The sequence below is a fragment of the Metarhizium robertsii genome (assembly GCF_000187425.2).
Source record: "Metarhizium robertsii ARSEF 23 chromosome Unknown MAA_Scf_12, whole genome shotgun sequence".
Classification (NCBI taxonomy): Eukaryota; Fungi; Ascomycota; class Sordariomycetes; order Hypocreales; family Clavicipitaceae; genus Metarhizium; species Metarhizium robertsii.
The window spans coordinates 502,234-517,178 of NW_011942152.1; the positions used below are offsets into that span (position 1 = coordinate 502,234).

General features: G+C 49.7%; 7 protein-coding genes across 7 annotated transcripts; 4 read left to right on the forward strand and 3 right to left on the reverse strand.

Moving 5' to 3' along the window:
* Positions 1–100: 100 nt before the first annotated feature.
* On the forward strand, positions 101–1,937 carry MAA_00217 (prolyl-tRNA synthetase; the record flags this gene model as incomplete). Its single annotated transcript, XM_007818215.2, has 4 exons — positions 101–135; positions 236–419; positions 466–595; positions 649–1,937. The coding sequence occupies 4 exons, from the start codon at positions 101–103 to the stop codon at positions 1,935–1,937; spliced, it is 1,638 nt and encodes a 545-aa protein (XP_007816406.2).
* Positions 1,938–2,272: 335 nt separating this feature from the next.
* MAA_11660 (uncharacterized protein) lies at positions 2,273–2,973 on the forward strand (the record flags this gene model as incomplete). Its single annotated transcript, XM_011412575.1, has 5 exons — positions 2,273–2,294; positions 2,351–2,512; positions 2,591–2,700; positions 2,753–2,870; positions 2,930–2,973. The coding sequence occupies 5 exons, from the start codon at positions 2,273–2,275 to the stop codon at positions 2,971–2,973; spliced, it is 456 nt and encodes a 151-aa protein (XP_011410877.1).
* Positions 2,974–3,118: 145 nt separating this feature from the next.
* On the reverse strand, positions 3,119–4,802 carry MAA_00218 (uncharacterized protein; the record flags this gene model as incomplete). The annotated part of the gene is made up of 4 exons (XM_007818216.2): positions 3,119–3,632; positions 3,697–3,936; positions 3,994–4,541; positions 4,593–4,802. 4 exons carry the CDS (start codon positions 4,800–4,802, stop codon positions 3,119–3,121), a joined length of 1,512 nt encoding a protein of 503 aa, XP_007816407.2.
* A 703-nt stretch (positions 4,803–5,505) lies between these two features.
* On the forward strand, positions 5,506–7,877 carry MAA_00219 (origin recognition complex subunit 1; the record flags this gene model as incomplete). The annotated part of the gene is made up of 3 exons (XM_007818217.2): positions 5,506–6,404; positions 6,462–7,090; positions 7,168–7,877. The coding sequence occupies 3 exons, from the start codon at positions 5,506–5,508 to the stop codon at positions 7,875–7,877; spliced, it is 2,238 nt and encodes a 745-aa protein (XP_007816408.2).
* Positions 7,878–8,000: 123 nt separating this feature from the next.
* Positions 8,001–9,538, reverse strand: MAA_00220 (pre-mRNA splicing factor prp46; the record flags this gene model as incomplete). Its single annotated transcript, XM_007818218.1, has 3 exons — positions 8,001–8,086; positions 8,152–8,316; positions 8,389–9,538. 3 exons carry the CDS (start codon positions 9,536–9,538, stop codon positions 8,001–8,003), a joined length of 1,401 nt encoding a protein of 466 aa, XP_007816409.1.
* A 321-nt stretch (positions 9,539–9,859) lies between these two features.
* Positions 9,860–11,057, forward strand: MAA_00221 (ankyrin repeat domain-containing protein; the record flags this gene model as incomplete). The annotated part of the gene is made up of 8 exons (XM_007818219.2): positions 9,860–9,914; positions 9,977–10,002; positions 10,095–10,223; positions 10,291–10,393; positions 10,438–10,454; positions 10,538–10,775; positions 10,835–10,929; positions 11,001–11,057. 8 exons carry the CDS (start codon positions 9,860–9,862, stop codon positions 11,055–11,057), a joined length of 720 nt encoding a protein of 239 aa, XP_007816410.2.
* Positions 11,058–11,145: 88 nt separating this feature from the next.
* MAA_00222 (M protein repeat protein) lies at positions 11,146–13,871 on the reverse strand (the record flags this gene model as incomplete). The annotated part of the gene is made up of 3 exons (XM_007818220.1): positions 11,146–12,099; positions 12,159–13,573; positions 13,643–13,871. 3 exons carry the CDS (start codon positions 13,869–13,871, stop codon positions 11,146–11,148), a joined length of 2,598 nt encoding a protein of 865 aa, XP_007816411.1.
* Between the last annotated feature and the right edge of the window lie 1,074 nt (positions 13,872–14,945).

Below are 14,945 nucleotides of genomic sequence, written 5' to 3' on the forward strand. Positions count from 1 at the left end.
GGGTTCCCACGGGCGGTGTCTCAGCTATAGAAGGAGAGAGTAAGACTGTCCTGCAGTCTCAGTTGGTCACCGAAGTTACTGACAATTAGAGCAGCTGGGCATGGAAAACTCATCCGAGCAGGCTTTCTTCGCCAGGTGGGTTCCGTTTCTGGAGCGCCGTAGGAGCCGATGTTGACCTCGTTGTTAGACTCAATCTGGTATTTTTCAGCTTCTTCCACTAGGGCTACGCGTGCAGAATAAAATTGAGAGACTTCTTGACAAACATATGGAGTCAATTGGTTCGTCCCTCCTTGGACCATGCTATCCATCGTTACGAGACTAACCCGGTTGCTGCAGGCGCATCACGGCTATCTCTGTCGACAATTACCTCGGAAGAACTATGGCGCCGCAGCGGTAGATTAGATCATGTCTCTTCAGAAGTAGGTGGCCGAGTTACATGTTCTGCGCATCTGTTAACAGGCTCAGCTTTTCCGCTTGACTGATCGAAAGCAAGTCCCCATAATACTGTCACCCACGCATGAGGAGGAGATCACAACACTGGTGGCTGGCGCATTGAAATCGTTTAAAGACTTGCCTTTGCGTCTATATCAGACTAGTCAGTCCTTTCAATATGACTCCCGAAAGATTCAAGGCTAACCATCGGAACAGCTAGAAAGTACCGAGACGAGATGCGTCCCCGCCACGGACTGCTGCGTTCTCGGGAGTTTATTATGAAAGATCTGTACACATTTGATACATCATTTGAATCAGCCATTGAAACATACAAATGTGTCTCTAAAGCATATCGTGCCTTTTTTGCGGATATGAAAATCCCCATTCTGGTTGCTGAGGCAAGTTCAGGAGACATGGGGGGCGATTATAGCCACGAGTATCATCTGGCACATCCTATTGGAGAAGACAGAGTCATTTCATGTGATTCTTGTGAATATACTGCTAATGATGAAGTTGCAACGGCACGATTATCCGATCATTCTCGTCAGACTTCTCCGCCGCTGGCCATCACACAGGCAGACATTGGCGTATGGCGTGGTGTCACCAAAGATCGCACGACACTGATCAATGCCTGGTATCCCATCAAGAGTAGCCATGGCACTGGCACAGAAATAAATACACATGCTGTGAAAGAACTCATCGCAGAGTTAGATACAAGTGTCAACGATCCCGTTCACTCTTGGAAGGACACCGCGGCTGCCAGAAAGGAGGGGAAGAACACGCGCCCTCGAATTATCAACGTTATTGACTTTAGATTGGAAACTGTTTATAGTCAGTTGAAGGAAAGACTGCCCTTGATTCCGGGCTCTGCCCAAAGCGCCGAGCCATTATCTCAGTCAGACATCAATGCCTCACAACATGGAGAGCCACTGAATCTGGTACGGCTGATGGACGGGGATAGCTGTCCCCGATGTGAAGCTGGTTCACTTCGAATTCACCGGGCATTGGAGCTAGGCCACACGTTTTACCTCGGTTCCCGCTACTCAAAACCCTTCGAGCTATCCGTTACTCTTCCAAACTCCAAGGCTCCTGTCCCAGTGGAAATGGGATGCTACGGGATTGGTGTATCGCGAATCTTTGGTGCAGTGGCTGAACACAAAGCGGACGAGCGAGGCCTCAATTGGCCCAGAGCGATTGCCCCATTCGAGATTGTGGTCATACCAACATCTGGGGTAAACTCTCAAACCCTGGAGTTCCATGACAAGCTCACCAGTTGGTCGAGTACTGGGCCAGGGTTCGATGCAGTCTTGGACGACCGTAAGGAGACATTCGGCTGGAAAATGCAGGATGCCGACATGACTGGTTACCCTGTTACTATTGTTCTCGGAAAGGCATGGAGAGAAAGGGGAGTATGCGAAGTACAATGCAGGAGCTTGTCCTCGAAGGAGAATATTACTGTTGCGGATCTGCCAGCACATTTGAATGGTTTACTCTCGCAATTGTAAAACGGTGGACTTGGTATGAAGCGAGCAACTTTAATTTAAACTGTACTATTAAATATATGTATAACTCTCATAGAAACTACAAAACTTGTTGTGTAAATACTCACTCAATTTTTATCCGAAAGAATACACGAGACAGCGGCTTAGTAGGAGGCTGCATCATAATGTAGCGTGAACTGTCAAGGTCGTTGGACAAACCTCTCAAGTAGGTAGACACTGTGCTAGCTAAAGCTGACCCCACCACAGCAACTATCACATACCGAGGGGCAACCCCAACCGCAAATTGTGACAACCTCGCCTCCACGACGTCGCTTGAACAACGTATCAGCGCGGCAAACATGGCTGGGGAACGGGAAACCAGTATGTCTCTAGTTTACATCACCCACCTCCGAGTACAAGCCTAACCGAGTTCACAGTCAACCTCGACACCCTCGAGCCACAGCAGCTGGCGCAGGTCAAGAAGCAGCTCGACGAAGAACTCGAGCACCTGACCTCGTCCTACGCACAGCTCCACGGGGCCCAAAACAAATTCAAGGATTGTCTACGATGTGTTAATACTCGATCTGCTGCGACCGACGGTGGGATTTGCCAAGCCCATTGAGCTAGAGTGACTCTGGACGCAGTGGAAGGCTAACGATGTGGAAAAATTGCGACAGCTTCAAACTCGGTTCTTGTTCCTTTAACCAACTCATTATATGTCAAGGGAGAATTGTCCAATACAGAGTCTGTCTTGGTTGACGTGGGAACTGGTTTCCTCATCGAGAAGGTTGGTACAGGCGGCACTTTCGGAAGGACTGGAGCTAATCTACTCGATCTAGAAGTTAAAGGCGGCGGAGCAATTCTACGACGACAAAGTGCAAGAGCTGGGCCACAATTTGAAAGATCTGGAAGCAATTGTGCAGCGCAAACAGAACAATGTTAGAGCAGTAGAGGAAGGTATGTTAATTTTTTCTCTGCTGAAGAGGTGCATTCATATTGACACGTCTTTGAAATAGTTTTGCGGCAAAAGATCATGGCTGCCCAGGGAGCTAACTCATGAAGTGCCCGAATGGGATGGCGCGGGCGATATATTAACAAAAGTATTGCATTGGCGATTACTAAAATAGTGAGCAACGAATCAAAATTGTGGTCGCACAATGTTTGGTGAAGTTGGCCTCCTTCATGGTCTCTGCCTTCTCCTTGAGCTACGTTGCCGTACCATCAACGTTTGCCACTTCCAAGGCAGACAATATCTCTAAAACATGACAAACAAAACCTGCGAATTGGTCCTCTGCGGTCTCTCCTGAGCCTGCCCAGATATGAGACTGGTGAGGTCCCCAGTCCTTCTTCGATTCATGCATACTTTTGTAGTTGAGGCTGTCCTCCCAGTGACGACCAAGTATTTGGATTCCAGTCCATGAATGAAGAGCTTCTTTTGTATTCACGTCTCTCCATGCGAAATTCCTGCTTATTTCTACCACGAATGGCGTATCGCGAAAGGGTATCAGAGCTGACGACTTTGTACGTATCTCGCTCAACTTGCCAATCCACTTGTCAGGATTCTTGACATTGATATTGACACACCTGTGCTCGAGGTCTGCGGGATTCTTTGGTGGTCCTTCAGTGCAGACCACAATGTCCTTAAGCAAACATTCGATAAGCTCAGGTATGGGCTGAACTAGCAAGTCGCTGTCTACTTGGAGAGCCCAGTCGTATTTCCTATTCACGACTTGTCAGCCTGTGTGCCAATGATGCTCAAAACAAGTCACATCACTCAGGTTACCTGTCCGGAGCTACTATGATCCACCTAAGAGGTGGCCACTCTTCTGATACAACTAAACGAGAATTTGTCAAGTTCGGCTGTCGACCTTGCGTATATCCGACGTCTCCTGTGAAGATTTGATCTCCTATTCTTATATGGATGCTGTCTTTGTAAGTAATATTTTCGACTTCACGGGAGACATTCGTTTGTGGGTCCAGCAGGTGTGCGACCAGCTTTGATACATAGCCAACTTCTGCCACCCTAGCTTCATGTTAGCAAATGGTATCAGCCCAGAGGCATTTTCAGAGAGACAATCACCTCGTATTTAGCTCAGCTCCGCCCTTGGCTCCATACTGCAGAGCCATCTCTGTGAAATCGGAGTATGACATGGCGTTCCCTATGCCTCTCTTCCGGCGTCGAATGATAACGTGGCCAAAGTCTACATGCATACGAAGCGAGCGTTTAATGGCCTGGAGCGTAGTCGTAGAAGACAAAAAACTTGTACCGAGCTGCCTTAGGACATCGGTAGCCACCTCTGCGGTCCCAATCATTGTCTTTTGGCGTTGTCCTATTCGGGGACGAGAATCCAAATCTACGGTAATTAAAGTGTCTGTACCAGCATCCATAGGTTTCTGGACCAAGAATAGAGTTGCCACGTTCTGTTGTGCCAGACGCATATCATGAAGAGCCCAATTGACTGCCTTGAATCCCTCTTGCAGGCTCCACATTGTACGGCTATAAATATGAAGGACGTTTCGTTTGTCGTGTTTGATCCAGACGCCTTTCTCTGTCTTTATAGTATCGAATGAAGAGGACTCAGATAATTCTCGAAGAAGCATATGCCTTTCAGGAAGAACCAGGACGGCCTAGAGTAATGTTAGTGCTGAATGACCATATTTACGACTCATTGCACATACCTCTAAGAGATTCTCGCCGGCCGGAGGTTCACGTAGATACTGCGCCTCGGTGGTGACGTCTGTTTTTTTTCGTTCATCGTCTATTTGGAATCTGGCACTTGAAATTTTCGGCTGCTCTGCAAACTTTCCCCCCTTTCCTTTCGCTGTAGAGGGGCCGTTCAGAGAATCAACACCTCGATATTTGCGAGGGCATGTTTGCGAAGACTTCATGGCCAAAGAGAATGCAGCACTTGTTTCTTCCAGTCTTGCGTAGAATCTGTTTTTACGTGCGTGCGTCCCTGAAAAAGGTTGTGAAACTTGAAAAAAGAAAGTCTCGACAGAGGGGGATTGACGAGCCAATTTTATATGGTAAACGGCAGGTGCCCGGAAGGTTCCCGGCAGTTGGCAGCCGGCTCGCGATTTAGACGTGGATTAACTGAGCATAACGTAATGAAGGTGCAGATGAAGGTGCAGCAACAGGTTGGTATTTGAGCAAATATCCAAGTCGCCGTGAGTAGTTATACTTGGACTAACCCAGCGCCCATTTGGACTGGAGTTATTGCCATCTTTATAAGACCATGACTACCTAGTAGGTACATTTGGCAATATACAAGCACGCCGTTTAGCAAGATATTGCTGTAGTGCCAAAATCTTCAAAAATAAAAGGCTGTAATCAATTACCATCTTCTTCCTTCTCAACCATCTCAATAAATAGGGCGAAGGAGGAATAACACGTGGAAACATAAAAAACAGATGTTGCATCACACCCAGACCAGCGCCAATGTCACATGAGAATGGCCAGCTCTGGTTGGGAAGGGTGGGGCACTAAGCTCCATTGAAGTTAGGCAGGGGCAGCAGCTGCATCGCGGTTTCTAACGCGTTGATGGGCAAGAAAAATGATTGATCCCTTCCCACCACCAGGTACAGCAGATCTATGGCGCCGCATAATCTCACCAGAAGGGGGCCCGAGCCCGCTGTTCGGAGAAGGAAGACTTTGCCCGGAATCAGCCGTGAAGATTCAGACGACGAGCTGGGCAGCGATGATTTGCCCTGGGAATGGATCTATAATGTCGAGGACCCGGAGCGAGCGAACCATGATGCGCAAAACGATCGAAAAAGGCGGAAAGTTATGGGAACCAAAATTGTTGGAGCTCGAATGGGCACCTTTGAATGTCGGATAGGTGACACGGTCTTGCTGAAAGCTGATGGCTCTAATGAAGCTTGGGTAGGAATCATTTGCGAGTTTGTAGAGGACGACGGGGAAGGCGACAATGCAGCAAATTTCATGTGGTTTTCAACAGAGAAAGAAATCCGTAATAAGGATAAAAAGCGGAATGATTTCTATTGGGTGTGCTTGCTTCCTATCCGTTCAAGGCTATCGCAAGAAGAATATACTAACCGGCCCGCTAAGAACGAGCTTTACATATCCCCGTCATGGGATATCAATCCCTTAGCGTCAATAAATGGCAAGGCCAAGGTGATGTCACTAGAGGCCTTTTTATCAAAGTACCCGTCTGGAAAAATACCCCGTCAGTCGAAAGACTATGGCAAGACATTTGTTTGCCGCCGGGGCTGCAATACCAGAACGGCAACCTACACGGAGGAATTCGTTTGGGAAGAGATGTATTCAAGTGTCGATGACATGTTCAAATTGATAGATTTTGTCGAAAAGAACACAAAGGCAGCTCGGGGTCGAAGGAAAGCCCGGGAGCAATCGCCACAAGACACTGCATATTTACCTCCGCAAACTCCTACTAAAGGTTCCCGGACTACTATCACAACACCGCAGTCCAAGCGTAGTCATGCAGAGCCAGGCTCTCGCTCCCAAAAGAGGTGCATAAAAATTTCTTCCTTTCCCCTGATTTAATTGACACTAATTCAGAGCACCAGGGGGACCGGAAAGAAACTCGAGTTCACACCACTTGCAATGAGAAAGCTCTCTCCCAGCGCAGTTCAATCCTCACCGTTCCAGATAGCACGCTCTCGCCTTCACGTATCCTCCGTCCCGACAAGCTTGCCTTGTCGAGAAGGGGAATTCTCTCTTGTCTACTCGCACCTTGAAGCAGCAATTACAGACGGTAGCGGAAACTGCATTTACATCTCGGGCACCCCCGGCACAGGCAAGACGGCTACGGTTCGTGAAGTCATATCTCGTCTGGAGGATGCAGTTGGGTCAGACGAGTTGGATGATTTCATATTCGTGGAGATCAATGGCATGAAGATTACAGACCCTCATCAGTCGTATACCCTGCTCTGGGAAGCACTACGGGGACAGCGAGCAAGCCCATCGCAGGCTCTCGATCTACTGGAGAGAGAATTCAACAATCCTAGTCCCCGACGTGTCCCATGTGTAGTGTTGATGGATGAGCTAGATCAACTGGTGACGAAAAACCAGGCCGTCATGTACAACTTCTTTAACTGGCCGACTTTGCGGCATAGTCGTCTTATTGTTTTGGCCGTTGCGAATACCATGGATCTTCCAGAAAGAACACTTAGCAATAAAATCAGCAGTCGCTTAGGTAAGAATGATTGAAGTTGGGTCGGAGAAACATTGCAGCGTACATTATATGCGGTATCTAATTTGAATCTTATTCAGGCCTCACTCGCATTACATTTCCAGGTTACACCCATGAACAGCTTATGAAGATCATACAATCCCGCCTAGAGGGCGTTCCTGGGAACGTCGTAGACGCAGACGCCGTCCAGTTTGCTAGCAGAAAGGTAGCCGCCGTGAGTGGAGATGCCAGAAGAGCGTTGGATATCTGCCGCCGGGCTGTGGAAATCGCAGAAGGCGATGCACAAGGTGACCCGATGACACCGAGTAAAAACGGCACACAAGATTTGACTCGCCGTGGAAAGGTCACCATTGCCACCATCAAAAAGGCCATCAACGAAGCGACTACAAACCCCGTGCAACAACACCTGCGAGGGCTTCCTTTAATGTCGAAACTGGTCATGGCAGCTGTCCTTCTCAGGATCCGAAGAACAGGCTTAGCAGAGTCGACTTTCGGCGAAATCTTGGACGAGTTACAACGAGCGACAGCTCATTCATCGCCCGCGCTCCCCGGTATGGCGCAAATTCTAGACAGCGGCCTTCAGGGGACACCAGGAGCCGCCCACCGACACCGGGGGAGGCCAAGCTACGTCCACACAGCTGCGCTGGATCTTGCTGCGGCAGGACTCATAAATATAGAAGCACATCGGGCCGAACGTTCTAGCAAGTTGCGGTTGACCATTGCCGATGACGAGGTCAAAATGGCACTTCGGGACGATGGAGATCTGAGAGCCATGGGACTCGGTGTATAGCATACGATAGTAGTATTATGGGTATTTCAAAGCCGGCCATTTTGTTTCAACGCCATTATGTACATACATGCTCATGATCCTCGTCCTCGTCCTCGTCCGTTGCCATCGACAAATTCCTACACCTTAAAACTTGCGTCGTCCTAGTGACGGTGTCCATTGCAACGGGTGAGTTTCTGCAGTAGCCTTCTCATCTGGTTTCCAGATTTTAACTACAGCAGTGGTTAGCAAGAAATATATTTAGGCGGTGCGGGTATAGTTTAAGGAGATTACGGACTTGTCTTATCTGCTTCGCCACAAATCAGACGCAGGCCAGAGCGATCAAACGTCGAGGCCATTATGCCAGCCTCCGCGTCCAAAGACCCAGGCTGTGCGGTGGTATCGAGTGACTGGAAGCGGTGACCTGTCTTCCAGTCCCAAAAGCTCATTGACCCGTTGTCACCTATTATTCACACAGTTAGCAAGTGCGCCCTGGCTAACGGAGATATAGGCAGGGCAGGGTTGTCATGCTTACCTCCTGAGAAGAAGACATTGTTCTGGTTCACGCTCAAAGTGTTAATGATGGCATTGTGGCCTTCAAAATTCTGCATAAATGCGCCCTCGGGGCATTTCCACTGCTTGATGCTCCCTGTGCTGCCGCTGGCAAAAGTAAACTCTGTGGGATGAACAGCCAGCGCTCGAACACCCTTCTTGTGGTGGGTGAGCACGCCCATGGTCTTGCCCGCGGCAAGGTCCCACAACCTCACCGTAGAATCAAGAGAACCTGTGATTACTTGGGGGTCTGCTTCCTGGCACTTGACGTCTGATACGGTGGCAGTGTGACCCGACAGCACGTGGATATTGCTGCGTGTTCGCATATCCCAGACTCGGGCGACGCCGTCCCGACCACCCGTGACGAGAACGTCAAGAGTTGGATGAAGGGCTAGAGTGTATACGCCGCTGAGGTGGCCGTGGTAGTGTCGGATTACTTTATTTGTCTCCAGGTCCCAGCACTTGACCATTTTATCTTCTCCACAAGAGAACAGGTACGGATGTCGGGGTGAGACTACTAGGCCGCGGACAGTGCTGATGTGTCCGGTAAGAGTCAGGCGCAATGAACCAGTGGCTAGATCCCAAATCTTGATGGTTCTGTCGCCAGCACCACTGGCAAACCATTTGTTTCCTGGCTCTACTGCTAAACTGCGCACCCAGCCGAGATGTCCAGAGATGACTCTCATCAGCTTCCATGGGGGATGCCACTCGGGCTTGGGCTGTTGGAAGGTTTGCGGACCTCTTGTGGATAGTGCCATATTGTTATTTGGAGAGTCGTTCACGGCGGGCATTGGGTTTGCTGGCGAGCCTGCCGTCGTTGATCCCGGTCCAGCCTCGAGCAGTTTCTGCGCAAGTCGCGCCGTGCCGGCAGTCTTTTGTTTGGCGGCCAGTTTCTTTCCAGGTTTGCTCGACGGCTGTCTGGCTGCCAAGGTAGCGGGTAGGGTCGTTACATTAGAGTATTCGGCTTCGAATCGGCGCTTCATCATGGGATCTTCGAACACGTCTTCGAGCTTCTGTCGTTTGCCATTGAGCTGCTCAGCTGCCCTTGTGTACAAGCTTCGTGAAATAATGGAGTTCTGGGAAGCCAGGGAACTCAGCTGCAGCGCATCCTGTGGCTGCTGTGGTGTCTCCATCGTGGGCGGTGTGTTTTGGGTGCAGTTGCGAAGTCTCCTCGGGGGAAAAGCTGACGGTTCACGATCAATGTCATATAGAAAAGGTGGAATAGGCGGGTTGAGTTGCAGCCTCGTGTGGCGCAAGCAGGTCTGCTCCACAGCCGCCACAATTGCCACTTACTCGAGCTGCAAGCGGACGTCGGCGGGAGATGCCTTGAGCACCAGCTAGTGAACTTGCATCACAGGTCGTATTGTTGTCGGGCCGGTGGAAAGTTGCGTCATTCTATTCTGATTTCGATATCTGCGCTACGTTAGCCGCGCTTTGGTTTTAAGTGAAGCAATATGAGTGAAGAAAACGACAAATTTCCTCTTCATTCCGCCGCAAGGGAAGGAAATGGTATGTGGCGGGCTCGCTTTCATGTCATGCGGCTTCACCCAAGCTGACGAAACAAAACTTAGTTCTCAAGGCAGAAGGGCTACTGAAAGTAAGAAAGGATGCCGTCAACCGATCAAGTGGCACTCCTTGACCCGTCCTTGCAGTAAGTACGAGCCTAGTCTAACACGTCGAGCTACATAGACGGACCCAAAGTTATCAAGGAAGAAAGATGACGATGGTCGGTACCCCATTCACTGGGCAGCCTCATCAAACAACCTAGAAATCGTCACATTGCTGGCTAATCAGACGAGCTTCGATCCTGATGTGCAAGTGAGTTGTCAAATGGCCTTTTTTGTGTCCTTGGCAGCTTTCTCCTTCTTAACACCTGAACACACAGGATGATAGCGGCTGGACCCCTCTCATGATCTCTGCCAGCGTTGCTGACAGCGAGGCGATCCTGAGAGTTCTGATTCAAAAGGGCGCAGAAGTTAACGAGAAAAGTAAGCTATATTAGTATATACTTGTATATGTGACCATGTCAAAGCGATTGAAACTGACGGCGTGAGTTAGATTCCAGCGGGCAGGTACGGTAACAACGTACCGGCAAGGCTGTCTCATAAATGGATGTGCTAATAAGTTCCCAGACGGCTCTTCACTTCGTCGCGTCCAAGAAGAATATGGACGTGGCTCGTCTACTGCTAGAGTCGAAGCCGCCTGCTTCAACTCGCTTCCGTGACCGACGCGGACAGTATCCCATCCACCGAGCGGCGGCAGTCGGTTCCGTGCCTATGGTTTCGCTACTGCTCAAGAATAAAAGCCCACTGAATCCTACAGACAATGAAGGATATACCCCTCTGCATCACGCTATCGCGGAGGGACATGGTAGTTACACATCCCCGGGCTGGCGTATATGCTTAACCCGGTGCTGATTAGTCTAATAGGCGATGTCGCCCTTGCCTTGCTCAAAGAAGGTGCTGATTTCACATTGAAGAACACAGAGGATTTATTGGCTCTGGATTTGGCACCAGACAAAGAGGTATACATATATATATGCACATTAGTATTTCTACTCAGAAGTCCCATAATTTGTTAACGCCACACTCACAGGTTCGCCGCTACATTGTGCAAGGCGCCGAGCGAGAAGGGATCGACCTAGGTCCGTAGACACTATGAATAAGTAGGTAGAGGAATCTATCCTGATCCCGCAAAGAAAAATGCCAGGGCCCATCTCTATTTGCTAAAATTTGACGCATCATTTCACCGTTCGCTCAACCAGCTCACGGTACATAGCCTTGACATCCTCAACATCAGCTCTCAGCTCTTCCACAAGCTCGCTTTTTTCACCAAGCATCTCCAGTGTTGTTTGATATCTTGAGTCGATATGCGACACTTCATCTTCCAGCTGTGATACCTTGGCCGCGACGGCTTTTGTCTCCTCTAGCTCCTTCATGAGACTGACCATGTCGGCTCTGGCCTCATCTCTCTGACTACAAACCCTCGCCATTTCTTCCTTTGCCGTGACCTTCTCTGCCTCCAGTCTTCGGATGGCAGCACTCATTCTCTCAACTAACTGAACTGAAGGCCCTGCAGCTACTGTTGACACGGAGACCATATCCTGTGCCACCTGACGAGGCGAGGAAGGAATTGTGTCACACACTCCGTTTTCTCGCTCAGCGGTAGGGGGTGATGGGAGTTGTGGGGGTTCGCTTGACGGCTCGAACGGCGAGAATGGCGTAGGCAGCAGGGCGGAACCAGCATATGATGACTCCCTGATTCGGAGCGGTGGCTGGCCCGACAGACGTCTGATGGGTGACTTGATCTCTGCTATACTATCTGGTATACTGCCAGGCGCCTGAGATCTCCGCGATTTTCCCAGGATGCCGAGGCCCATCATATCGGAACTATACGCTCTCTGGGCTGAGAGAAGTGGTGAGTCAGGTTGGCTTTGTTGACTCTTAGACGTTGCTCCGGCAACCTCATCTACCCATTGGCGTCGTTCTGCTTCGACAAAGTCTTCTCTCTCAATAATATTCTGCGTCGCCTTTTCTAGCTCCATTCGATTTTCTTCCAAGGCAGCTTGTGAATCTTTGTACAAAACCTGCAATGTCGTCAACTCGTTGCGGCATGCTTTCAATTCCAGACGAACTGAACTGAGAGACGGTTGTACATCTTGTAGCTCCTCCTCAAGATGTCTTGATCGGACGGCCTTTTAGAAAGTCAGTATGAACAGATTTGTAGATGCGGTCTGTTGCATATTAAACTTACGGCATCCCTTGCTTTCTTTCTCATTTCTGATTCTCGACGTTGTGCCTCATCCCTCTCCCTTTCCAGGTTTGCCGCCTTGGCAAGAAGAGATGCCTCAATACCCTGCCAGTTTTCTCTGGCAGATGCATATTGAGATTGAAGAGTCTCGATTTGTCTGAAAATTTTTACCTGGGCCTCTCCCCCAGACCCTGACGACGCTTCTTCTGCCGCCGTTCTCATAGCTTCCAACTTGCCTTCCATTGATTGCAGCTCGAGCTTAAGCTCGTCTTCAGTTTTACGGCCGCGCTCAACGGCACGGTCGAGCTTTTCACGCCATTCGATCTCTTCCTGACGAGCCTTCTCCACGGCTGCATCCTTTTCGGCACGAATGTTCGAGTTGGTGTCTTCCAGAATCTTTTGCTTTTGGCGCTCTGTGGCCAGTGTCTTGTTCATGGCTTCTCGCTGTGTGGATTCAGCCTGTTCTGTTTTATGTTTCCATTCTTGCTCCAGTCGCCGGTAAGCCTCGTCTTTCTTTGCATTGTCCTTCTTCAATGCATCAACCTCCTTTTGCAGTGCAGCGGTAGCACGTTTAGCCTCCTCCCGACGTCTTTCAGTCTCTTCGGAACCGTTTAGGCGAGCACGGAGAGTCTCTGCATCAGACAACGCTTTGTCTCGGGTTTTTTTCAACTCCTCTACTTTCTTATCAGTCTCTCCTATCTGAGCACGCAACTTCTTGGTTGTAGTTCTAAGTTTGTGCTCATTTGTTGACAGCTTCTGTCCCTCTTCCATGAGCAAAGCAATCTTTTCATCCTTTTCAGCGAGTTTCCGTTCATTACTACCTGCCGGTGCCGATAATGCCGACGTTTTGGCTGCATCTGCGGCGGATTTTGACAAGTATTGGAGCTTGGATTGAATTGAATCAATTCTTTCGATGTATTCCTGGATCTCCTCTTGATGTCTAGCTTTGGACTCTTCTAATTGTCTTGTAAGTTCTGCGCTATCGGATGATGCGGATGCCGTCGGAATTGGGGTGCTATCTTCGGCGGGTTCCAGTTGCCCAGAAAGCTGAGACAAGTCTTCGTTGGGTCGCGATTCCCCATTATCAAGGGCTTCGTTTTGGTCGACATCACGGACGGGTGGTTCGGTGGAAGCGGGCCCAGCCGTTTCTGATGCACATCCTGACGATTCAGCGACTGAAGGTGGTGCTTCCGCAGTAGATTCTAAAAAAGCCGCGCCATCCTCTGCCTTTGCTTCAATTCGTACATCCGTCGATGGTCGTTCCATGGAAGTTCGGCTAACTTGGTCGACTGAACTTCGAGGAGACGCCGCACCTCTGCTCGCAGGACGGCTGGGTGTGCCCTTGCCAGACATGGCCTGAGCCAATCTTGCTTGTAATCGATCATTGGTCCGGTTGGTAGAGGAAGACCGTGAGTTGCCTGGCACGGGACTAGTCAGCTCAGATACAGATGCCAGAGTATAATTTCCCCGTCAGTAGTCAAGCTCACCGGGACTTGGCTTAGCAGGTAGTGCTAATTGTTTTGAAGACTGTTGCTGTATTGTGGTTGTCGGTTCGACAGATGCAGAGCCGGCAGGGGAGGCGGCAGAAGTAGCAGATGCGTCTTGGGCCCGGGCCTCCTCAGGATCAGCCAAGATGTTATCCAGCCTTGATTCAACTCCTGCAACGGCCTGAGATAGGAACGAGCCCCATCTTGACTGCTTTCCTGAGACAGCCATGGCGAGGCTCTTGTCGTTTTGCGATGCGATGCGCACGTCCAGCCCTTTCACCAAGGATTACAGGAGGGCGTAAAGAGACTGGGCTATGACCTGCGGTCGAAGCTGGGCCTGGTTTTGTTCTTTGATACGTCACTGGCCGCATGCATTGTACTGGGTCAGGTCGAGTGGTACGGGGTGAATGGCATATTCAGCAGGCGTATATTGGTAGGTGAGTAGTCTATACTTGGTACTCCATACTGAGGCGACACGACAGCAGTCAGCTCTGGCATGGCTGTATGTACTTAGGTACTTAAGATATCAAGTGGGACGCGAGGGTACCAATACCAGTCGCAACCTAAAGTAGGCACCCACCTGCAGCGACTTATCTAATCAGCTCGTACCAACGACCAAGTCCGCGACTTGTCTACAGAGTCATGCATCATGCTGTGGCCAGTCCCTCCTGTGACAACGACTGATATTGTCACAACTCCCAGGAACTGCTAACAGAGCAATTTACTTTCCTACTAGGCAGGTACTCCGTACTTACTTGGTACATAAGTACTTAGATGCAGTTATGTAATTGACGCCCCTCTCTTTTTTTCCCATAGCGTCAAGCACCACCGCGGCTTGGTCAACTGAACATGCCATCATCCTCTCACCCCAAGAACAAGAATGGCACCTACTCCGTACATTCCGGTAGAAACCATGCACATAGGCCTCGGGAATGTAGGTACATGCTACGCATCATTTGTGAGAGAGAAACCTCGTGGTTTTTATTTCTATATATCCGCCATCTGTTTTTATAGCTGCGTTCTTCGCAAAAATCACTGTCGGGGGGTATGCGCATCGTGGGACGCAAGCTGTTAACCAAACATCAAACTCAGACCAGAGCGGCTGTAGTCTGCGGAACTGTACATGACCAATATGGCAGACCACTATGTAAGTTGCCGTCTGCAATTATTACAATCGACATCTTGCCTGTGGCAATTCCGTCTCTTACCAAGGCGGGTATCATGTGAAAATGCTCCCAGCAACCAAGAAAACGCAGCCATGTATTCCAATGCAAGATGGGCAGCTGAAAATCCCAGATCCAGC